The 26,258-nt window shown below is 44.9% G+C and overlaps 1 protein-coding gene across 3 annotated transcripts in view; it reads left to right on the forward strand.

Moving 5' to 3' along the window:
* adamts3 (ADAM metallopeptidase with thrombospondin type 1 motif, 3) overlaps positions 1-26,258 on the forward strand; it is a 298,496-nt gene that overhangs the window by 110,855 nt on the left and 161,383 nt on the right. For 2 of the 3 annotated variants that reach the window (XM_045695468.1, XM_045695469.1), the window contains exons 6-8: positions 14,063-14,146; positions 15,361-15,517; positions 24,461-24,566. In XM_045695468.1, the coding sequence (XP_045551424.1) occupies positions 14,063-14,146; positions 15,361-15,517; positions 24,461-24,566 (347 nt within the window). The remainder of the gene's footprint in view (positions 1-14,062; positions 14,147-15,360; positions 15,518-24,460; positions 24,567-26,258) is intronic. The other variant, XM_045695470.1, reaches the window with a different exon arrangement.

A 26,258-nucleotide genomic window follows, 5' to 3' on the forward strand; every position in this document is an offset into this window, starting at 1 on the left:
AGGCTAACTTCCTTTATGACCATGACCCACAGTAGAGTAGAGCTAGCTTCCTTTATGACCGTGACACATAGCAGAGTGGGGCTAGCTTCCTTTATGACCATGACCCACAGCAGAGTAGAGCTAGCTTACTTCAGGACCATGCCCCACAAGGCTAGCTTCCTTTATGACCATGACCCACAGTAGAGTAGAGCTAGCTTCCATTAGTACCATGACCCATAGCAGAGTAGGGCTAGCCTCCTTTATGACCATGACCCACAGCAGAGTAGGGCTAGCTTCCTTTAGTACCATGACCCATAGCAGAGTAGGGCTAGCTTTATTCATGACCATGACCCATAGCAGAGTAGGGCTAGCTTTATTTATGACCATGACCCATAGCAGAGTAGGGCTAGCTTCCTTTATGACCATGACCCATAGCAGTATAGGGCTAACTTCCTTTATGACAATGACCCACAGTAGAGTAGAGCTAGCTTCCATTAGTACCATGACCCATAGCAGAGTAGGGCTAGCCTCCTTTATGACCATGACCCACAGCAGAGTAGGGCTAGCTTCCTTTAGTACCATGACCCATAGCAGAGTAGGGCTAGCTTTATTCATGACCATGACCCATAGCAGAGTAGGGCTAGCTTATTATGACCATGAATAGCAGAGTAGGGCTAGCTTCCTTTATGACCATGACCCATAGCAGTATAGGGCTACTCAGAAATGACCCACAGTAGAGTAGAGCTAGAGTACCATGACCCATAGCAGAGTAGGGCTAGCTTTATTTATGACCATGACCCATAGCAGTATAGGGCTAACTTCCTTTATGACCATGACCCACAGCAGAGTAGAGCTAGCTTCCTTTATGACCATGACCCATAGCAGAGTAGGGCTAACTTCCTTTATGACCATGACCCAGAGCAGAGTAGAGCTAGCTTCCTTTATGACCATGACCGAGAGCAGAGTAGAGCTAGCTTCCATTAGTACCATGACCCATAGCAGAGTAGGGCTAACTTCCTTTATGACCATGACCCACAGCAGAGTAGAGCTAGCTTCCATTAGTACTATGACACACAGCAGAGTAGACCTGTTTACTATATTATTGTTATACACTGGTCCTAGCTGGTGAGGTGTTTGTTGCTTTTATGTATTTAGTTTAGTTTTTGTGCTTTTGCTCTGTGTCTGCGTGCTATGTGTTGCTCTGTCTATCTGTATGCTACGTGTTGCTTGTCCTATGTTGCTCTGACTGTCTGTCTGCGTGTTGCTTGTCCTATGTTTGTCTGTCTGTCTGGTACGGTGCATTCGGAAAGTATTCAGAACCCTTTACTTTTTCCACATTTTGTTACGTTATAGCCTTATTCGAAAATGTATTAAATAAAACAACATATCCTCATCAAATCCTCAGAAATGTTAGCTAATTTATAAAAAATTAAAAACAGAAATACCTTATTTACATAAGTATTCAGACGCAATGCTATGAGACTCAAAATTGAGCTCAGGTGCATCCTTTCCATTGAGATGTGTCTACCACTTGACTGGAGTCCACCTGTGGTAAATTCAATTGATTGGACATTATTTGGAAAAGCACACACCTGTCTATAAGGCCCCACAATTGACAGTGCATGTCAGAGCAAAAACCAGGTCGAAGGAATTGTCCTAGAGCTCCGAGACAGTATTGTTTTGAAGCACAGATCTGGGGAAGGGTAATAAAACATTTCTCCAGAATTTGAAGGTCCCCAAGAACACAGTGGCCTCCATCACAGTGGCTCCCGAGTGGTGCAGCGGTCTAAGGCACTGCATCTCAGTGCTTGAGGCGTCACTACAGAGACCCTGGTTCAAATCCAGTCTGCATCACAGCTGGCCGGGATTGGGAGTCCCATAGGGCAGCGCACAATTGAAACAGTGCTGTTTGGCCAGTGTAGGCCATTATTGTAAATAAGAATTGGTTCTTAATTTAAAACCTCTTAGCGCGCGGATCCCTCTAGCGGGGTCAAATTCGACAACATCTGGTGAAATCGGAGCGCACAAAATCGTAATATTAAACATTCATGAAAATACAAGTGTCATACATGATTCTTTAGCTTAGAATGTTGGTAATCAAACCTCGTTGTCCGATTTACAATAGGCTTTGCGGCGAAACTATAGCATTCGATTATCTGAGGACAGCGCCTCACAGCAACATGTTTTCAAACCAGCACAGACGTCACAAAATCATAAATAGCAATAAAATAAATCACTTACCTTTGAAGATCTTCCTCTGTTTGCAATCCCAAAGGTCCCAGCTACAGAATGAATGGTCGTTTTGTTCAATAACGTCCTTCTTTATATCCCAAAAAGTCAGTTTAGTAGGTGTCATTGAGTTCAGTAATCCACCCATTCAACATGCAGACAAAGAAGTCCCAAAAGTTACCGGTAAAGTTTATCCAAACAAGTCAAACGATGTTTCTAATTAATCCTCAGGTAGTCTAATATCTAAATAAACGACAATATTTCATACGGAGAATAGTATGTTCAATAGGGAAGGAAAATAACGAAGTGCGCACCCTCGTTCATGCGTGCAAAGAGACTACTTTTGCTTTAGTGCTCCAAATAGATAATCTACTATTCCTCGTTTGGTGTTTCAAAAAACAAGCCTGAAGCCATGTATAAAGACTGTTGACATCCAGTGGAAGCCATAGGAACTGCAATCTGGGAGGCGGAAGTCATCGTTTTCAATAGCTTCACATTTGAATTGGATGGGAGCTCAAAAAAAAAAAATCAGGTTGGATTTTTGTTGGGTTTTTGCCTGCTATATCAGTTCTGTTATACTCACAGACATTCTTTTAACAGTTTTAGAAACTTTAGAGTGTTTTCTATCCAATGCTACCAAGTACAGTGAGGGAAAAAAGTATTTGATCCCCTGCTGACTTTGTATGTTTGCCCACTGACAAAGAAATGATCAGTCTATAATTTTAATGGTAGGTTTATTTGAACAGTGAGAGACAGAATAACAACAAAAAAATCCTGAAAAATGCATGTCAAAAATGTTATAAAATGATTTGCATTTTAATGAGGGAAATAAGTATTTGACCCCTCCGCAAAACATGACTTAGTACCTGGTGGCAAAACCCTTGTTGGCAATCACAGAGGTCAGACGTTTCTTGTAGTTGGCTACCAGGTTTGCACACATCTCAGGAGGGATTTTGTCCCACTCCTCTTTGCAGATCTTCTCCAACTCATTAAGGTTTCGAGGCTGACGTTTGGCAACTCGAACCTTCAGCTGCCTCCACAGATTTTCTATGGTATTAAGGTCTGGAGACTGGCTAGGCCACTCCAGGACCTTAATGTGCTTCTTCTTGAGCCACTCCTTTGTTGCCTTGGCCGTGTGTTCTGGGTCAATGTCATGCTGGAATACCAATCCACGACCCATTTTCAATGCCCTGGCTGAGGGAAGGAGGTTCTCACCCAAGATTTGACGGTACCTGGCCCCGTCCATCGTCCCTTTGATGCGGTGAAGTTGTCCTGTCCCCTTAGCAGAAAAACACCCCCAAAGCATAATGTTTCCACCTCCATGTTTGACGATGGGGATGTTGTTCTTGGGGTCATAGGCAGCATTCCTCCTCCTCCAAACACGGCGAGTTGAGTTGATGCCAAAGAGCTCCATTTTGGTCTCATCTGACCACAACACTTTCACCCAGTTGTCCTCTGAATCATTCAGATGTTCATTGGAAAACTTCAGATGGGCATGTCTATGTGCTTTCTTGAGCAGGGGGACTTTGCGGGCGCTGCTGGATTTCAGTCCTTCACAGCGTAGTGTGTTACCAATTGTTTTCTTGGTGACTATGGTCCCAGCTGCCTTGAGATCATTGACAAGATCCTCCTGTGTAGTTCTGGGCTGATCCCTCACCGTTCTCATGATCATTGCAACTCCACGAGGTGAGATCTTGCATGGAGCCCCAGGCCGAGGGAGATTGACAGTTCTTTTGTGTTTCTTCCATTTGCGAATAATCGCACCAACTGTTGTCACCTTCTCACCAAGCTGCTTGGCGATGGTCTTGTAGCCCATTCCAGCCTTGTGTAGGTCTACAATCTTGTCCCTGACATCCTTGGAGAGCTCTTTGGTCTTGGCCATGGTGGAGAGTTTGGAATCTGATTGATTGCTTCTGTGGACAGGTGTCTTTTATACAGGTAACAGGCTGAGATTAGGAGCACTCCCTTTAAGAGTGTGCTCCTAATCAGCTCGTTACCTGTATAAAAGACACCTTGGAGCCAGAAATCTTTCTGATTGAGAGGGGGTCAAATACTTATTTCCCTCATTAAAATGCAAATCAATTTATAACATTTTTGACATGCTTTTTTCTGGATTCTTTTGTTGTTATTCTGTCTCTCACTGTTCAAATAAACCTACCATTAAAATTAGAGACTGATCATTTCTTTGTCAGTGGGCAAACGTACAAAATCAGCAGGGGATTAAATACTTTTTTCCCTCACTGTATATGCATATCCTAACTTCTGGGTCTGAGTAACAGGCAGTTTACTTTGGGCACGTCAGTCATGCGGAATTCCGAGCAAAAACCAGTCCCCAAAACAGGTTAACTGACTTGCCTAGTTAAATAAAGATGAAATAAAGAAAGTACTTTGCTCTGTTTATCTTTCCCTCGACCCTGACTAGTCTCCCAGTCCTTGCCTTTGAAAAACATCCCCACAACATGATGCTGCCACCACCATGCTTCCCCGTAGGGATGGTACCAGGTACCAGGAAGAGTCTTGGTGGTGCCAAACTTATTCCATTTAAGAATTATTTTTTTATTTAATTTTTATTTAAATAGGCAAGTCAGTTAAGAACAAATTCTTATTTACAATGACGGCGGCCTACCAAAAGGCAAAAGGCCTCCTGCAGGGATGGGGGCTGGGATTAAAAATGTATGACAAAACACAAATAACGACAAGAGACACCACAACACTATATAAAGAGAGACCTAAGACAACAACATAGAATGTGACAACACAGAGAGAACCTTGATGAAAAAATGCTCCAGAGCGCTCAGGACTTAGACTATGGCAAAGGTTCACCTTCCAACAGGACAATGACCCTAAGCACACAGCCAAGACAATGCAGGAGTCACTTCAGGACATGTCCGTGAGTGGCCCAGCCAGAGCCCGGACTTGAACCCGATCAAACATCTCTGGAGAAACCTTTAAATAGCTGTGCAGCGACGCTTCCCATACAGCCTGACAGAGCTTGAGAAGGTCTGCAGAGAAGAATGGGAGAAACTCCCCAAATACAGGTGTGCCAAGCTTGTAGCATCATACCCAAGTAGACTCGAGGCTGTAATCGCTGCCAAAGGTGCTTTTATTTTTTTATTTTTTTTATTTTATTTTATTTCACCTTTACTTAACCAGGTAGGCCAATTGAGAACAAGTTCTTATTTACAACTGCGACCTGGCCAAGATAAAGCAAAGCAATGTGACAAAAACAACAACACAGAGTTACACATCAACAAACGTACAGTCAATAACACAATAGAAAAATCTATGTACAGTGTGTGCAAATGTAGTAAGATTAGGGAGGTAAGGCAATAAATAGGCCATAGTGGTGAAATAATTACAATTTAGCATTGACACTGGAGCGATAGATGTGCAGATGATGATGTGCAAGTAGAGACACTGGGGTGCAAAAGAGCAAAAAAAGAAATAACAATATGGGGATGAGGTAGTTGGGTGGGGTATTTACAAATGGGCTGTGTACAGGTGCAGTGATCGGTGAGCTGCTCTGACAGCCGATGCTTAAAGTTAGTGAGGGAGATATGTCTCCAGCTTCAGTGATTTTTGCAATTCATTCCAGTCATTGGCAGCAGAGAACTGGAAGGAAAGGCGGCCGAAGGAGGTGTTGGCTTTGGGGATGCCGAGTGAAATATACCTGCTGGAGCGCGTGCTATGGGTGGGTGTTGCTATGGTGACCAGTGAGCTGAGATTAGGCGGGGCTTTAACTAGCAAAGACTTGTAGATTACCTGGAGCTAGTGGGTTTGGCGTCGAATATGTAGCGAGGGCCAGCCAACGAGAGCATACAGGTCGCAGTGGTGGGTAGTATACGGGGCTATGGTGACAAAACGGATGGCACTGTGATAGACTACATCCACTTTGCTGAGTAGAATGTTGGAAGCTATTTTGTAAATGACATCGCCATAGTCAAGGATCGGTAGGATAGTCAGTTTTATGAGGGTATGTTTGGCAGCATGAGTGAAGGAGGCTTTGTTGCAAAATAGGAAGCCGATTCTAGATTTTATTTTGGATTGGAGATGCTTAATGTGAGTCTGGAAGTAGAGTTTGCAGTCTAACCAGACACCTAGGTACTTGTAGTTGTCCATAAATTCTAAGTCAGAATCGTCCACAGTAGTTATGCTAGTCGGGCGGGCAGGTGCGGGCAGCAATTGGTTGAAGAGCATGCATTTAGTTTTACTTGCATTTAAGAGCAGTTGGAGGCCACGGAAGGAGTGTTGTATGGCGTTGAAGCTTGTTTGGAGGTTTGTTAACACAGTGTCCAAAGAAGGGCCAGATGTATACAGAATGGTGTCGTCTGCGTAGAGGTGGATCAGAGAATCACCAGCAGCAAGAGCAACATCATTGATGTATACAGTGAAAAGAATCGGTCCGAGAATTGAAACCTGTGGCACCCCCATAGAGACTGCCAGAGGTCCGGACAACAGGCCCTCCGATTTGACACACTGAACTCTGTCTGAGAAGTAGTTGGTGAACCAGGCGAGGCAGTCATTTGAGAAACCAAGGGTATTGAGTCTGTCGATAAGAATGCGGTGATTGACAGAGTGGAAAGCCTTGGCCAGGTCAATGAAGACAGCTGCACAGTACTGTCTTTTATCGATGGCGGTTATGATATCGTTTAGGACCTTGAGCGTGGCTGCGGTGCACACACGACCAGCTCAGAAACCAGATTGCATAGCGGAGAAGATATGGTGGGATTCAAAATGGTCAGTGATCTGTTTGTTAACTTGGCTTTCGAAGACTTTAGAAAGACAGGGCAGGATGGATATAGGTCTGTAACAGTTTGGGTCTAGAGTGTCTCCCCCTTTAATGAGGGGGATGACCGTGGCAGCTTTCCAATCTTTATGGATCTCAAACGATACGAAATAGAGGTTGAACAGGCTAGTAATAGTGGTTGCAACAATTTCGGTGGATAATTTTAGAAAGAGAGGGTCCAGATTGTCTAGCCCAGCTGATTTGTAGGGTTCCAGATTTTTCAGCTCTTTCAGAACATCAGCTATCTGGATTTGGGTGAAGGAGAAGCGAGGGGGGGGGCTTGGGCAAGTTGCTGTGGGGGTGCAGAGCTGTTGGCCGGGGTAGTGGTAGCCAGGTGGAAAGCATGGCCAGCCTTAGAAAAATGCTTATTGATATTCTCGATTATCGGTGGTGACAGTGTTTCCTAGCCTGTAGTGGGCAGCTGGGAGGAGGTGCACTTATTCTCTATGGACTTTACATTTTCCCAAAACCTTTTGGAATCAGTGCTGCAGGCTGAACATTTCTGTTTGAAAAAGCTAGCCTTTGCTTTCCTATCTGACTGTGTATATTGGTTCCTGACTTCCCTGAAAAGTTGCATATCGTGGGGGCTATTCGATGCTAATGCAGTACGCCACAGAATGTTTTTGTGTTGGTCAAGGGCAGTCACGTCTGGAGTGAACCAAGGGCTATATCTGTTCTTATTTCTACATTTTTGGAACGGGGCATGCTTATTTAAGATGGTGAGGAAAGAACTTTTAAAGAACAACCAGGCATCCTCTACTGACGGGATGAGGTCAATATCCTTCCAGGATACCCGGGCCAGGTCGATTAGAAAGGCCTGCACGCTGAGGTGTTTTAGGGAGCGTTTGACAGTGATGAGGGGTGGTCGTTTGACCGCGGACCCGTTACGGACGCAGGCAATGAGGCAGTGATCGCTGAGATCCTGGTTTAAGACAGTAGAGGTGTATTTAGAGGACAAGTTGTTCAGGATGATATCTATGAGGGTGCCCATGTTTACGGATTTAGGGTTGTTTCTGGTAGGTTCATTGATAATTTGTGTGAGATTGAGGGCATCTAGTTTAGATTGTAGGACGGCCGGGGTGTTACGCATATCCCAGTTTAGGTCACCTAACAGTATGAACTCTGAAGATAGATGGGGGGCAATCAATTCACATATGGTGTCCAGGGCACAGCTGGGGACTGAGGGGGGTCTATAACAAGCGGCAACAGTGAGAGACTTATTTCTGGAAAGGTGGATTTTTAAAAGTAGAAGCTCGATATTTTGGGCACAGACCTGGATAGTATGACAGAACTCTGCAGGCTATCTCTGCAGTAGATTGCAACTCCGCCCCCTTTTGGCAGTTCTATCTTGATGAAAAATGTTGTAGTTGGGGATGGAAATTTCAGAATTATTGGTGGCCTTCCTAAACCAGGATTCAGACACGGCTCGGACATCAGGGTTGGCGGTACTTCAACAAAGTACTTTTTCTGAAACGATGATTAATGTGCACTGTCTCTGTAAAAATTTTAAAGAAACTCAACCTGTCTGAATCTCTCTGCACCTCTCTAAACCTGTTTGAATCTCTCTGAACCTCCCTAAACCAGTGTGTACTGACGCGAGAGGTATGATCCAGCCATTACATGGTCTAGCTTCTCTTCTCACCTACAGAAGAGACCAGAGGTGTGAGGCAGAGTGGATGCTCAGTACGCTCCACTGTTCATCATACAATGTACAGAAAAATAATAATAATATGTCAGTACCCCTGTAGGGTAGAACTCTGGGTTATCAGGCTTGTCTCTATATTTCCTGTCCTCTCTAGTGTGAAGCAGTCCATCTGTACCTCTGCCATCTGGTTAGAAGATAACCCACTGTATGAGTCATCTTTCCAAGATGGCGTAGCAGTCAGACGTCTTTGTCCTCGTCTTGTCGTGTTTCATGTATATCTTTTTATATATTTTTCTTCACATATCTTTTTTATATTTTTCTAAACCTCAACTTCAAAATACTCTCCTGCAACCCGCCTCACCCAATGTGGTGTGGATCTGCTTTTTTTCTAAAGTATTTTTCTTTACTTCTGAACCGGAATCCCCCAACAGAAGCTAGCCAGCTAACTAGCTACTAGCTAGTAGTCAGCTAATCACTGCTAGCGGTCATCAGCTAATCTTTAGCTCAGAAAACTCTCGCCAGTTTGCACAACACGATTTAAACCAGAGGATACTGGACCTATTTTCTCTCCATATCCCCGGATTCCTATCGCAAGCTCTGAACCTTTTCACCTGGATCATCGCAGCCTGCTAGCTAATGTCTCTGTCCCGAAGCAAACACCAGTTAGCTTGGAGCTAGCCCATGCTAGGCCCATTTCCCGGCTAGCTGAAGAGGTCCATTAGCCACTCCAGGGCTACAATACCTATTTTCCCAATTGGCCTGGACCCCTTTTACTGCTGGTACGGAGCTCATTCATGACTGGACTACCGACGTAATCAGCCTGAGTTTTTTCTTTTCTCCAACAGGCCCCTCCGTCGCGATGTCCCCTAAATGCCCATCTGCTAGCCTGCTAGCCGCGGCCCACTAGCTGTCTAGAGCATATTGGACTGTTAGCTGAAGAGATCCATCGGCCAATTTCTTGGGCCACTATACCTATTTTGCCAATTGGACTGGACCTCTTTGCTACACGGAACCCTACTACTCCATCACGACTGGTCTATCGACGTAACCGCACGAGGAGGCTCCCAACGAGGAGGCTATAACAGACTTCCTCCGTCGCGACGTCCCTCTAAGGCACTTCTGCTAGCTTGCTATCCTCGGCCTGCTAGCTGTCTGAATCGCCGTGTCTCCAGCCAGCCTAGCTACTCACTGGACCCCTATAATCACTCGGCTACACATGCCTCTCCCAATTGTCAATATGCCTTGTCCATTGCTGTTCTGGTTAGTGATTGTCTTATTTCATTGTAGAGCCTCTAGCCCTGCTCAATATGCCTTAGCCAACCCTTTAGTTCCACCTCCCATGCATGTGGTGACATAAGCTGGTTTATCATCACTCATCATCATTCAATGCCTAGGTTTACCTCCAATGTATTCACATCCTACCATACCTTTGTCTGTACATTATGCCTTGAATCTATTCGATCGCGCCCAGAAACCTGCTCCTTTTACTCTCTGTTCTGAACGTACTAGACGACAAGTACTTATAGCCTTTAGCCGTACCCTTTTCCTACTCCTCCTCTGTTCCTCTGGTGATGTAGAGGTTAATCCAGGCCCTGCAATGCCGAGCTCCACTCCTATTCCCCAGGGGCTCTCATTTGTTGACTTCTGTAACCGTAAAAGCCTTGGTTTTTTTAGGCCTTCCCTGTAGCTCAGTTGGTAGAGCATGGTGTTTGCAATGCCAGGGTTGTGGGTTCGATTCCCACGGGGGGCCAGCACAGAAAAAAAAAAAAAATATTATAAATGTATGCATTCACTACTGTAAGTCGATCTGGATAAGAGTGTCTGCTAAATGACTAAAAATGTAAAAATGTAATGGTTTCATGCATGTTAACACTAGAAGCCTCCTCCCTAAGTTTGTTGTATTCACTGCTTTAGCACACTGCCAACCCGGATGTCCTAGCTGTGTCTGAATCCTGGCTTAGGCAGACCACCAAAACCCCTGAAATTTTCATCCCTGACTATAAAATTTTCTGACAAGATAGAACTGCCAAAGAGGGCGGAGTCGCAATCTACTGCAGAGATAGAGTTCTGTCTTACTATCAAGGTCTGTACCCAAACAATTCGAACTTCTACTTTTAAAAACCCACCTTTCCAGAAACAAGTCTCTCACCATTGACGCCTGCTATAGACCCCCCTCTGCCCCCAGCTGTGCCCTGGACACCATATGTGAATTGATTTCCCCCAACAATCTTCAGAGATCGTGCTGCTAGGTGACCTAAACTGGGACATGCTTAACACCCCGGCCAACCTACAATCTAAGCTTGATGCCCTCAATCTCACACAAATTATCAATGAACCTACCAGGTACAACCCCAAATCCATAAACACGGGCACCCACATAGATATCATCCTAACCAATTTGCCCTCCAAATACACTTCTGCTGTTTTCAACCAAGATCTCAGCGATCACTGCCTCATTGCCTGCATCCGTAATGGGTCTGCGGTCAAACGACCACCCCTCATCACTGTCTAACGCTCCCTAAAACATTTCAGCGAGCAGGCCTTTCTAATCGACCTGGCCCGGGTATCCTGGAAGGATATTGACCTCATCCCGTCAGTAGAGGATGCCTGGTTAATCTTTAAAAATGCCTTCCTCACCATCTTAAATAAGCATGCCCCATTCAAAAAATGTAGAACCAGGAACAGATATAGCCCTTGGTTCACTCCAGACGTGTCTGCCCTTGACCAGCACAAAAAACATCCTGTGGAGTACTGCATTAGCATCGAATAGCCCCCACGATATGCAACTTTTCAAGGAAGTTAGGAACCAATATACACAGGCAGTTAGGAAAGCTAAAGCTAGCTTTTTCAAACAGAAATTTGCATCCTGTAGCACAAACTCAAAAAAGTTCTGGGACACTGTAAAGTCCATAGAGAATAAGTGCACCTCCTCCCAGCTGCCAACTGCACTGAGGCTAGGAAACACTGTCACCACCGATAAATCCACTATAATTGAGAATTTCAATAAGCATTTTTCTACGGCTGGCCATGCTTTCCACCTGGCTACCCCTACCCTGATCAACTGCCCTGCACTCCCCACAGCAACTCGCCCAAGCCTCCCCCATTTCTCCTTCACCCAAATCCAGATAGCTGATGTTCTGAAAGAGCTGCAAAATCTGGGACCCCTACAAATCAGCCGGGCTAGACAATCTGGACCCTCTCTTTCTAAAATCATCTGTCAAAATTGCTGCAACCCCTATTACTAGCCTGTTCAACCTTTCTTTCGTATCGTCTGAGATTCCCAAAGATTGGAATGCTGCCGCGATCATCCCCCTTTTCAAAGGGGGAGACACGCTAGACCCAAACTGCTACAGCCCTATATCTATCCTACCCTGCCTTTCTAAGGTCTTCGAAAGCCAAGTTAACAAAAAGATCACCGACCATTTTGAATCCCACCGTACCTTCTCCGCTATGCAATCTGGTGTCAGAGCTGGTCATGGGTGCACCTCAGCCACGCTCAAGGTCTTAAACAATATCATAACCTCCATCGATAAGAGACATTACTGTGCAGCCGTATTCATCGACCTGGCCAAGGCTTTCGACTCTGTCAATCACCACATTCTTATCAGCAGACTCAACAGCCTTGGTTTCTCAAATGACTTCCTCGCCTGGTTCACCAACTACTTCTCTGATAGAGTTCGGTGTGTCAAATCGGAGGGCCTGTTGTCCGGACCTCTGGCAGTCTCTATGGGGCTGCCACAGGGTTCAATTCTCAGGCCGACTCTATTCTCTGGATACATCAATGATGTCGGTCTTGCTGCTAGTGATTCTCTGATCCACCTCTACGCAGACGACACCATTCTGTATACTTCTGGCCATTCTTTGGACACTGTGTTGACTAACCTCCAGACGAGCTTCAATGCCATACAACTCTCCTTCCGTGGCCTCCAACTGCTCTTAAATGCAAGTAAAACTAAATGCATGCTCTTCAACCGATCGCTTCCCGCACCTGCCCGCATCACTACTCTGGACAGTTCTGACTTAGAATATGTGGACAACTACAAATACCTAGGTGTCTGGCTAGACTGTAAACTCTCCTTTCAAACTCACATCAAACATCTCCAATCCAAAATAAAATTTAGAATCGGCTTCCTATTTCGCAACTAAGCCTCCTTCACTCATGCTGCCAACAAATCTGACCATCCTACCGATCCTCGACTCTGGCGATGTCATTTACAAAATAGCCTCCAACACTCTACTTAACAAATTGGATGCAGTCTATCACAGTGCCACCCGTTTTGTCACCAAAGCCCCATATACTACCAACCACTGCGACCTTTATGCTCTCGTTGGCTGGCCCTCGCTTCATACTCGTTGCCAAACCCACTGGCTCCAGGTCATCAACAAGTCTTTGCTAGGTAAAGCCCTGCCTTAGCTCACTGGTCACCATAGCAGCACCCACCCGTAGCACGCGCTCCAGCAGGTATATCTCACTGGTCACCCCCAAAGCCAATTCCTCCTTTGGCCGCCTTTCCTTCCAGTTCTCTGCTGCCGATGACTGGAACGAACTGCAAAAATCACTGAAGCTGGAGACTCATATCTCCCTCACTAGCTTTAAGCACCAGCTGTCAGAGCAGCTCACAGATCACTGCACCTACATAGCCCATCTGTAAATATCCCATCCAACTACCTCATCCCCATACTGTATTTATTTATTTATCTTGCTCCTTTGCACACTAGTATCTCAACTTGCACATTCATCTTCTGCACATCTATCACTCCAGCGTTTAATTGGTATGTTGTAATTACTTCGCCACATGGCCTATTTATTGCCTTACCTCCCTTATCTTACCTCATTTGCAGACACTGTATATAGACTTTTTCTACTGTATTATTGACTGTATGTTTGTTTATTCCATGTGTAACTCTGTGTTGTTGTATGTGTCGAACTGCTTTGCTTTATGTTGGCCAGGTCGCAGTTGTAAATGAGAACTTGTTCTCAGCTAGCCTACCTGGTTAAACAAAGGTGAAATATTTTTTTTTTAAAGAAGATGTGAAGGAGAGAGACTTTGTATTCAACTCATTGTCTCCTCCTCACGCATCGACTCGCTATCTAACTGTCTGTGTCTTACTGTCTGTTTCAATACTTTCTTACTATCTGTTTCAATACCATATTGCCGTCTGTTTCAATACTGTCTGACTGCCTGTTTCCGTCCTGTATTGCTGTGTGTTTCAGTCCTGTCTTACCATCTGTTTCAGTCCTGTCTTGCTGAGTGTTTCAGTCCTGTCTTACCGTCTGTTTCAGTCCTGTATTGCTATTTGTTTCAGTCCTGCATTGATGTGTGTTTCAGTCCTGTCTGACTGCCTGTTTCAGTCCTGTTTTGCTGTGAGTTTCAGTCCTGTTTTACCGTCTGTTTTCGATCCTGTCTTACTGTCTGTTTCAGGTGAATGAGATCTACCACGATGAGTCTCTAGGAGTCCATATTAATGTGGTGTTGGTGAGGATGATCATGCTGGGCTATGCTAAGGTAGGCTCTAAAGATGCCGCTTAGATAAGGTAGGCTCTATAGATACCGCTTAGATGAAGCAGGCTCTAAGTAGGATTACACTTAGAAGATTATTCTATCCACAACCACAGTACAGTGAGTGCATACAGTTACAGCCAGTGGTGTGTATTCATGGATGCCAAGGGAAGCCAGGCTTCCACAAAAAATTGTGTTTTCATAATTGTCCTTCAACTCGGAAGAGGCTGAATGTATCTCACTGGAGTAAGCATCCGAGCTAGCGAAACAGCGCCCCTCTGTCTCAGTATGTGTAGGCCATCTATCTGATGCTGTCTGGTCAAAAAGAGTATGGCATTGTTGCCACCCGTGGCATTGAACGCAAGAGAAGCCAGCGAGCATTTGGCCTCCCTTGATAACGAATTATAATACTATTAGTCAATCAGCATTGAGCTAAACTGAGTGAGCTTAATTTATCAAAACTAAAGTGTCAAGGGAAGCCAGTTTGGATTTGGCTTCACCCCAATCACAAGCCAAATGTAATTTACAAAAAAAATGTGAATTGTTGCATCTCGTTGTGTCGTTGGCCTCCAATGGCTAGTTAACTATCTAAAATTGTCCCTTTCCTAAATTACCCATAGATGGAGATAGGGATTTGTGGTTTTACTTAATTCTCCGTACTGGCCAATGATTATAATGACGGTTCTGATCCAACCATAAATTCATGCATTGTACCCCTGGTCTGAGAGGATGGAAGTTCAATATGTAGCTAGTTGTAATAGGGTAATGTTAACTAGCTGGCCTGGGGCATCGTTGCCCCAAGGAAGTTAGCCTAGCGAGCAAGGTAGCCTAGGACAACAAAAACTAAAAGTGTGTACTGTATGACAGAGTCATGAAAGAGAGGGGGACGGCATTTCTGGGTGAGTCAATATGCTTTGTGGACTTCACTGGACAGATGTTGCTATCTGGTTTTGTGATGAACCAAAGGTGTGGTTGAATTTATTCTGCCACTTATTGTCTCTTCCTTTAGGCCTATATATCACGGTGTCAAGGAATATAAACTAACAGGTTATAGAGAAAACACAATTATCACAACACATATGTTGTAATATGACGTGATTTTACCCACGCACCACTACTGGTTACAGCATGTGTTTGTGATCCTTGAGGGAATTGAACCCACGACCTTGGTGTTGCTAGCACCATGCTATCAGGTTCTAACAGTGTGTCTGTCCTGTCAGTCCATCAGCCTGATAGAACGAGGGAACCCGTCCAGGAGTCTGGAGAACGTGTGTCGCTGGGCGTTCGTTCAGCAGAAGGCAGACCATGACCATTCTGAGCACCATGATCACGCCATCTTCCTGACCAGACAGGGCTTTGGACCCACAGGCATGCAGGGTAAGACCACGACCCCTGATCCCTAACTCTGACCCTAACCCGTACCTCTAACCCCCTGGAATGTAGGGCTGGTCCAGGATTACCCCATGTGTACTGTTTCCTCCTTCTGTCAGTCTTACTGACTTCATTCCAGCTCCCTACCGGGCCTGCAGTGTTCTGAAAATGTTAAGTTACATAATGTAGTGTTTGAAGAAGCCCTCCTAATGTTACTCTTAGTACTATTTGTTGAAGCAGCCAGTTGCGCTATTTGATGTTGAAGCAGTCAGCTGTACTATTTGATGTTGAAGCAGCCAGCTGTACTATTTGATGTTGAAGCAGCCAGCTGTACTATTTGATGTTGAAGCAGTCAGCTGTACTATTTGATGTTGAAGCAGCCAGCTGTACTATTTGATGTTGAAGCAGCCAGCTGTACTATTTGATGTTGAAGCAGCCAGCTGTACTATTTGATGTTGAAGCAGCCAGCTGTACTATTTGATGTTGAAGCGGCCAGCTGTACTATTTGATGTTGAAGCGGCCAGCTGTACTATTTGAAGTTGAAGCGGTAGCTGTACTATTTGATGTTGAAGCAGCCAGCTGTACTATTTGATGTTGAAGCAGCCAGCTGTACTATTTGATGTTGAAGCAGCCAGCTGTACTATTTGATGTTGAAGCAGCCAGCTGTACTATTTGATGTTGAAGCAGCCAGCTGCACTATTTGATGTTGAAGTGGCCAGCTGTACTATTTGATGTTGAAGTGGCCAGCTGTACTACTTCATGTTAAAAAATAAAACAGAGATGTTACCTAGTCAACCGGGTTAGGGTGATCACAGTTGTATTTTATTTTAGACATGCTGGATTTATTTGTTATACCGGAGTTGCTCTGAAGAATAGTCTGTTGTATTTTCTACCATCCAACATTTATAGTTTCAGGCTCTCATTTTTTATACTAAGTTATTCATTTATTTTGTATTTATTTGTTTGGAGCAAAGATTATAACAGTACATGGCCAAGATGTCCATAGATGACCAGCAGGGTCAGATAATAATAATCACAGTGGTTGTAGAGGGTGCAACAGGTCAGCACCTCAGGAGTAAATGTCAGTTGGCTTTTCATAGCCGATCATTCAGTCAGAGACAGCAGGTGCGGTAGAGAGAGAGTCCAAAACAGCAGGTCTGGGACAGGTAGCACGTCCGGTGAACAGGTCAGGATTCCACAGCCACAGGCAGAACAGTTGAAACTGGCACAGCAGCATGACCAGGTGGACTGGGGACAGCAAGGAGTCATCAGGCCAGGTAGTCCTGAGGCGTGGTCCTAGGGCTCAGGTCCCCCGAGAGAGAGAGAGAGAGAGAGAGAGAGAGAGAGAAAGAGAAAATTAGAGGGAGCATACTTAAATTCACACAGGACACCGGATAAGACAGGAGAAATACTCCAGATATAACAGACTGACCCTAGCACCTGACACAAACTATTGCAGCATAAATACTGGAGGCAGGAGAGGGTTGGGAGACACTGTGGCCCCGTCTGACGATACCCCCGGACAGGGCCAAACAGGCATGATATAACACCACCCACTTTGCCAAAGCACAGCCCCCACACCACTAGAGAGATATCTTCAACCACCAACTTACCATCCTGAGATAAGGCCGAGTATAGCCCACGAAGATCTCCCCGACGGCACGAACCCGAGGGGGGCGCCAACCAGGACAGGAAGATCACATCAGTGACTCAACCCACTCAAGTGACACATCCCTCCTAGGGACAGCATGGAAGAACACCAGTAAGCCAGTGACTCAGCCCCTTTAATAGGGTTAGAGGCAGAGAATCCCAGTGGAGAGAGGGGAACCGGCCAGGCAGAGACAGCAAGGGCGGTTCGTCGCTCCAGTGCCTTTCCGTTCACCTTCACACCCCTGGGTCAGACTATACTCAATCATAGGACCTACTGAAGAGATGAGTCTTCAATAAAGACTTAAAGGTTGAGACCGAGTCTGCGTCTCTGACATAGATAGGCAGACCATTCCAGAAAAATTTAGCTCTATAGGAGAAAGCCCTGCCTCCAGCTGTTTGCTTAGAAATCCTAGGTACAGTAAGGAGGCCTGCATCTTGTGACCGTAGCGTAGCTGTAGGTATGTAAGGAAGGACCAAATCGGAAAGATAGGTAGGAGCAAGCCCATGTAATGTTTTATAGGTTAGCAGTAAAACCTTGAAATTAGCCCTTGCCTTAACAAGAAGCCAGTGTAAAGAGGCTAGCAGTGCAGTAATATTATTTTTTTATTACTAATGGGGATCTATAATAAACCCCAGGAAGAGTAACTGCTGCCTTGGCAGGAACTAATGGGGATCCATAATCAATACAAATACAAATAACAAAACCTGCTAATTATAGATGTATAATTGAATTCACCAGCAATCACAAAAAATAATAAACTGTATATGTTTTGTTTACGTGTGTGTGTGTGGATGTGAGTGTGTGAGAGTTGGGCTATTTGGAGGAGATTACTGAGTAGTCAGGCTGACCCCCAGTCTTCGCTTGAAGTTATTGAGGGATAATGATGTTTTGGTAATGTGAAGATAGTAATTACAGAGTATGGTTGCTCTATTTGTAGATGAAAGGGCATAATTGGCGCACATTAATGTCATAAATAGACAAGATATTGAGTTTCTTAAACAAACTTGCAGATGGAGCCAGGAAATTAGAAGTGGCTAGTCTTGCAATTGTATTTTGTATGATGAGTAATTTGTGTAGGTAGGAGGCATATGTTCTGGCCCAGACAATATTACAGTAAACGAGATATGGGTAAATGAAGCTCTAGTATAGAGTTAGGAAGCAAGCCTGATGAACCAAACCACTCATCTCTCTGATGATACCAACAGATTTCATCACTTTGCTGCAGACAAATTCAATATGATCTTTCTAGGATAACTTTTCATCAATTACAACTCAGAGAAATCTAGTGGATGTGACTTGTTCCATTTCATTCCCAGCTATTGGGATTCTGCCTCTTTCTTTATTTTTTGATTTTTTAAGTTAGATTTTTTTTTTTACATTTGAAGATAAATTGTTTATCTGGAACCATTCAGAAAATGTGGCTATGCCTGAGTTGGCTACATTACTTAGTGAGTCAAGATTCTTGTGTGATAAAATCTAATTGGTATCATCAGCAAAGAGAAGGGAGAAGTAAGGTAGAATACCCAGCAGCAGGGTCATTGATATAGATTAGGAATGACAAAGGTCCAATTATCGAACCCTTTGGCATGGCTCTATTAGATGCACATCCGTTTGCATAAACAAATCGTTCCCTACCATAAACATAACTATATATAACCAATTATATGTAAAATCATAAAAACTGTAATAATGCAATTTAGAAAGTAATATTTCATGACCAACAGTGTCAAACACTTTGGATAAATCCAAAAGATGCCAAGAGCATATTCATTGTTGTTCAGGGCTATAAAGATTTGATCAACTAGTTGCACAAGAGCCATATCTGTGGAGTCGTTTTTACCAAAACCATATTGGTGCTCATTTAGAATACAGTGTTGAATTAAATGTTTCAATATTCTCTCGGGATTTTAGAAAAACATGGTAGTACAGATATTGGGTGATAATTTGTAAAGATCTTGGATACCCAGATGTCTAGAGGGGTATAACTTTGGTAATTTTCAAATCTTCAGGAACAATACCAGTTTCATAGATTTGGTGAAGATATACAGTACCAGTCAAAAGTTTGGACACACCTACTCATTCCAGGCTTTTTCTTTCTTTTTACTTTTTTCTACATTGTAGAATAATAGCGAAGACATCAGAACTATGAGATAACACATGGAATCATGTAGTAACCAAAAAAGTGTTAAACAAATCAATATATATTTACATTTCTGATTCTTCAAAGTAGCCACCCTTTGCCTTGATGACAGCTTTGCACACTCTTGGCATTCTCTCAACCAGCTTAATGAGGAATGCTTTTCCAACAGTCTTGAAGGAGTTCCCACATATGCTGAGCATTTGTTGGCTTATTTTCCTTCACTCTGTGGTCCAACTCATCCCGAACCATCTCAATTGGGTTGAGGTCGGGTGATTCGGTAGGCCAGGTCATCTGATGCAGCACTCAATCACTCTCCTTCTTGGTAAAATAGCCCTTACACAGCCTGGAGGTGTGTTGGGTCATTGTCCTGTTGAAAAACAAATGATAGTCCCACTAAGTGCATTCCAGATGTGATGGCGTATCGCTGCAGAATGCTGTTGTAGCCATGCTGGTTAAGTTTGCCTTGAATTCTAATTAAATCACAGACAGTGTCATCAGCAAAGCACCCCCACACCATCACACCTCCTCCATGCTTTACAGTGGGAACCACACATGCAGAGATCATCCGTTCACCCACACATGTCTTACAAAGACACGGAAGTTGGAACCAAAAATCTCCAATTTGGACTCCAGACCAAAGGCCAAATTTCCACCGGTCAAATGTCCATTGCTCATGTTTCTTGGCCCAAGCAAGTCTCTTCTTATTATTGGTGTCCTTTAGTAGTGGTTTCTTTGCAGCAATTCAACCATGAAGGCCTGATTCACAAAGTCTCCTCTGAACAGTTGATGTTGAGATGTGTCTGTTATTTGAACTCTGTGAAGCATTTATTTGGGCTGCAATTTCTGAGGCTGGTAACTCTAATGAACTTATCCTCTGCAGCAGAGGTAACTCTGGGTCTTCCATTCCTGTGGCGGTGCTCATGAGAGCCAGTTTCATCATAGCGCTTGATGGTTTTTGCGACTGCACTTGATTTCAAAGTTCTTGAAATATTCCGTATTGACTGACCTTTATGTCTTAAAGTAATGATGGACTGTCGTTTCTCTTTGCTTATTTGAGCTGTTCTTGCCATAATATGGACTTGGTCTTTTACAAGATAGGCTATCCTCTGTATACCACCCCTACCTTAACACAACTGATTGTCTCAAACACATTAAGAGGGAACGAAGTCCCACACACACTTAACTTTTAAGAAGGCATGTCTGTTAATTGAAATGCATTCCAGGTGACAACCTCATGAAGCTGGTTGAGAGAATGTGTTTACCAAGAAGGAGAGTGATTGAGTGCTGCATCAGATGACCTGGCCTACCGAATCACCCGACCTCAACCCAATTGAGATGGTTCGGGATGAGTTGGACCACAGAGTGAAGGAAAATAAGCCAACACATGCTCAGCATATGTGGGAACTCCTTCAAGACTGTTGGAAAAGCATTCCTCATTAAGCTGGTTGAGAGAATGCCAAGAGTGTGCAAAGCTGTCATCAAGGCAAAGGGTGGCTATTTGAAGAATCTCAAATATAAAATATATTTTGATTTGTTTAACACTTTTTTGGCTACTACATGATTCCATGTGTTATTTCATAGTTTTGATGTCTTTATTATAATTCTACTGTGTAAAAAAATTGTAAAAATGAAAGAAAAACCCTTGAATGAGTATGTGATCTAAAACGTTTGACCGTGTAACGATCGTCAAAAGGAGTAGACCAACGTGCAGCGTGGTATGTGTTCATCTTGATATTTATTAGAACTCTGAACACTTTAAACAAAATAATAAACAATGGAACACGACCGTCACGTCTTGAAGGCTTTACAAAGCAGTACAAAAATAAAATCCCACAACTCAAGGAGGGAAAAGGGCTGCCTAAGTATGCTTCCCAATCAGAGACAACGATAGGCAGCTGCCTCTGATTGGAAACCATACCTGGCCAAAACATAGAAATATAAACCATAGTATGCCCACCCCACACCCTGACCTAACAACATAGAGAAATGGGCGTGACAGACCGGTACTGTGTGTATGTATATAAACTCAGCAAAAAAGGAAACGTCCCTTTTTCAGGAACCTGTCTTTCAAAGATAATTCGTAAAAATACAAATAACGTTACAGATCTTCATTGTAAAGGGTTTAAACACTGTTTCCCATGCTTGTTCAATGAACCATAAACAATTATTGAACATGCACCTGTGGAACAGTCGTTAAGACACTAACAGCTTACAGACGGTAGGCAATTAAGGTCACAGTTATGACAACTACTGACCCTGAAAAACACAAAAAGAAAGATGCCCATGGTCTCTGCTCATCTGCATGCTGCAAGGAGGCATGAGGACTGCAGATGTGGCCAGGGCAATAAATTGCAATGTCCATAATGTGAGACACCTAAGACAGTGCTATAGGGAGACAGGACGGACAGCTGATCGTCCTTGCAGTGGCAGACCACGTGTAACAACACCTGCACAGGATCGGTACATCTGAACATCACACCTGCAGGACAGGTACAGGATGGCAACAACAACTGCCCGAGTTACACCAGGAACGCACAATCCCTCCATCAGTGCTCAGACTGTCCGCAATAGGTTGAGAGAGGCTGGACTGAGGGCTTGTAGGCCTGTTGTAAGGCAGGTCCTCACCAGACATCACCGGCAACAACGTCGCCTATGGGCACAAACCCACCATCGCTGGACCAGACAGGACTGGCAAAAAGTGCTCTTCATTGACGAGTCGCGGTTTTGTCTCACCAGGGGTGATGGTCGGATTCGCGTTTATCGTCGAAGGAATGAGTGTTACACTGAGGCCTGTACTCTGCAGTGGGATCGATTTGGAGGTGGAGGGTCCATCATGGTCTGGGGCGGTGTGTCACAGTATCATCGGACTGAGTTTGTTGTCATTGCAGGCAATCTCAACTCTGTGCATTACAGGGAAGACATCCTCCTCCCTCATGTGGTACCCTTCCTGCAGGCTCATCCTGACATGACCCTCCAGCATGACAATGCCACCAGCCATACTGCTCGTTCTGTGCGTGATTTCCTGCAAGACAGGAATGTCAGTGTTCTGCCATGGCCAGCGAAGAACCCGAGTCTCTATCCCATTGACCACGTCTGGGACCTGTTGGATCGGAGGGTGATGGCTAGGGCCATTCCCCCCCAAAATGTCTGGGAACTTGCAGGTGCCTTGATGGAAGAGTGGGGTAACATCTCACAGCAAGAACTGGAAAATCTGGTGCAGTCCGTGAGGAGGAGATGCGCTGCAGTACTTAATGCAGCTGGTGGCCACACCAGTTACTGACTGTTACTTTAGATTTTGACCCCCCCTTTGTTCAGGGACAAATTATTACATTTCTGTTAGTCATATGTCTGTGGAACTTGTTCAGTTTATGTCTCAGTTGTTGAATATTGTTATGTTCATATAAATATTTACACATGTTAAGTTTGATGAAAATAAACGCAGTTGACAGTGAGAGGACGTTCCTTTTTTATATACACTACCATTCAAAAGTTTGGGGTCACTTAGAAATGTCCTTGTTTTTGAAAGAAGAGCACATTTTTTGTCTATTAAAATAACATCAAGTTAATCAGAAATACAGTGTAGACATTGTTAATGTTGTAAATGTGTCACGTCCTGACCACGGTAAGCTGTTATTTTCTATGGTAGAGTAGGTCAGGGCGTGCCAGGGGGGTTTATTCTATGTGTTCTATTTCTATGTTCTTAAGTTCTAGTTTTTGTATTTTTATGTTGGTTTGTTTGGGATGATCTCCAATTAGAGGCAGCTGGTCCTCGTTGTCTCTAATTGGAGATCATAGTTAAGTAGGGGTTTTTCTTCCTGGGTTTTGTGGGTGATTATTTTTGAGTAGTGTTTCTTTCTCCTCTGCGTCACAGTTTGTTGTTTTGTCTATTCAGTTATGTGATGTATTGCATAGTTTCACAGAGTAAATAAAATGTGGAACTACACACACGCTGCACCTTGATCCTCTTCTTTTGACAGCCGTGACAAAATTACTATTGTAGCTGGAAACAGCTGATTTTTCTCATGGAATATCGACGTAGGCGTACAGAGGCCCATTATCAGCAACCATCACTCCTGTGTTCCAATGGCATGTTGTGTTACCTAATCCAAGTTTATAATTTTAAAAGGTTAATTGATCATTAGAAAACCCTTTTGCAATTATGTTAGCACAGCTGAAAACTGTTGTCCTGATTAAAGAAGCAATAAAACTGGCCTTCTGTAGATGAGTTGAGTATCTGGAGCATTAGCATTCGTGGGTTCGATTCCAGGCTCAAAATGGCAAGAAACAACGACTTTCTTCTGAAACTCTTCAGTCTATTCTTGTTCTGAAAAATTAAGGCTATTCCATATGGGAAATTGCCAAGAAACTGAAGATCTCGTACAACGCTGTGTACTACTCCCTTCACAGAACAGCACAAACTGGCACTAACCATAATAGAAAGAGGAGTGGGAGGCCCCGGTGCACAACTGAGCAAGAGGACAAGTACATTTGAGTGTCTAGTTTGAGAAACAGACGCCTAACAAGTCCTCAACTGGCAGCTTCATCAAATAGTACCTGCAAATCACCAGTCTCAACGTCAACAGTGAAGAGGCGACTCCGGGATGCTGGCCTTCTAGGCAGAGTTCCTCTGTCCAGTGTCTGTGTTCTTTTGCCCATCTTAATCTTTGCTTTTTATTGGCCAGTCTGAGATATGTCTTTTTCTTTGCAACTACTGTTACTTTACTGTTACTACAAATAAAACATCACAAATCACCAAGAAAGACAGTTACATTCCTCCACAAATAAGTCCCCAATCAATACTTTAAATTGCCCTAACGGCACCAGAGAGAAATGACAGAAGGATAGAGAGCGGTAATGGGCAGTCCATCATGGTACTACCATCATGGGACTTTTATTCATTGTTTTATTCTGTGTTTCAGCATTCAATCCACATAATGCGTAGTGCATTTATTGCTTAATTTCTTTTTTGAAAACCGGGATTATTTTTTAATAATGAAACTGAAGCGACCTCAAAAACCGCTATTCGCACAGCACTACTACGCACCATTCTTTCTCTCTCTCTCATCTCTTTCACCATATCTACCTCACTGTAGAATGATTTTCTCCTCTCTCTTTCACCATATCGACCTCACTGTAGAATGATTTCTCTCTTCTCCAGGCTACGCCCCCGTAACAGGCATGTGCCACCCAGTCCGGAGCTGCACGCTGAACCATGAGGATGGATTCTCTTCTGCCTTCGTTGTCGCCCACGAGACCGGACATGTGTAAATTCTGATTATCTGTGTGTGTGTGTGTATGTGTCGACACGGGGGCGGTTCAAGGTTCCATAGTGTGGGAATAGAATGTTTCCCATAATCTATTCAGTGGTTTTGTGTTCAGTTGGCTCCTCTGTGATCTGACGTTAGCATCAACCACCTTTCAGAGACAGCTCCATCTATTCTACAGCCTCTCCTTCTAATGATATTACATCATGTCCTGCCTCCTCCTGAATTACGTCAATCTGACATAACATCCATAGAGCGGCAGGCCATAGAGCGGCAGGCCATAGAGCGGCAGGCCATAGAGCGGCAGGCCATAAGGAACCCAGAGGAGCTGGAGAGGTAGTGGGGAGCTTGAAAGGTAGTGGGGAACCCAGAGGAGCTGGAGAGGTAGTGGGGAGCTGGAGAGGTAGTGGGGAACCCAGAGGAGCTGGATAGGTAGTGGGGAGCTGGAGAGGTAGTGGGGAACCCAGAGGAGCTGGAGAGGTAGTGGGGAGCTGGAGAGGTAGTGGAGAGCTGGAGAGGTAGTGGGGAGCTGGAGAGGTAGTGGGGAACCCAGAGGAGCTGGAGAGGTAGTGGGGAGCTGGAGAGGTAGTGGGGAGCTGGATAGGTAGTTAGTGGGGAGCTGGAGAGGTAGTTAGTGGGGAGCTGGAGAGGTAGTGGGGAGCTGGAGAGGTAGTGGGGAGCTGGAGAGGTAGTGGGGAACCCAGAGGAGCTGGAGAGGTAGTGGGGAGCTGGAGAGGTAGTGGGGAGCTGGAGAAGTAGTGGGGAGCTGGAGAAGTAGTGGGGAGCTGGAGACGTAGTGGGGAGCTTGAGAGGTAGTGGGCAGCTGGAGAGGTAGTGGGGAACCCAGAGGAGCTGGAGAGTTAGTGGGGAGCTGGAGAGGTAGTGGGGAGCTGGAGAGGTAGTAGGGAACCCAGAGGAGCTGGAGAGGTAGTGGGGAAATGGAGAGGTAGTGGGGAGCTGGAGAGGTAGTGGGGAGCTGGAGAGGTAGTGGGGAACCCAGAGGAGCTGGAGAGGTAGTGGGGAGCTGGAGAGGTAGTGGGGAACCCAGAGGAGCTGGAGAGGTAGTGGGGAGCTGGAGAGGTAGTGGGGAGCTGGAGAGGTAGTGGGGAGCTGGAGTAGTAGTGGGGAGCTAGAGAGGTAGTGGGGAGCTGGAGAGGTAGTGGGGAACCAAGAGGAGCTGGAGAGGTAGTGGGGAGCTGGAGAGGTAGTGGGGAGCTGGAGAGGTAGTGGGGAGCTGGAGAGGTAGTGGGGAACCCAGAGGAGCTGGAGAGGTAGTGGGGAGCTGGAGAGGTAGTGGGGAGCTGGAGTAGTAGTGGGGAGCTGGAGAGGTAGTAGGGAACCCAGAGGAGCTGGAGAGGTAGTGGGGAGCTGGAGAGGTAGTGGGGAGCTGGAGAGGTAGTGGGGAACCCAGAGGAGCTGGAGAGGTAGTGGGGAGCTGGAGAGGTAGTGGGGAGCTGGAGTAGTAGTGGGGAGCTGGAGAGGTAGTAGGGAACCCAGAGGAGCTGGAGAGGTAGTGGGGAGCTGGAGAGGTAGTGGGGAGCTGGAGAGGTAGTGGGGAGCTGGAGAGGTAGTGGGGAGCTGGAGAGATAGTGGGGAACCCAGAGGAGCTGGAGAGGTAGTGGGGAGCTGGAGAGGTAGTGGGGAACCCAGAGGAGCTGGAGAGGTAGTGGGGAGCTGGAGAGGTAGTGGGGA

Source organism: Salmo salar, chromosome ssa15 (genome assembly GCF_905237065.1).
Source record: "Salmo salar chromosome ssa15, Ssal_v3.1, whole genome shotgun sequence".
In the NCBI taxonomy this organism is placed as follows: domain Eukaryota; kingdom Metazoa; phylum Chordata; class Actinopteri; order Salmoniformes; family Salmonidae; genus Salmo; species Salmo salar.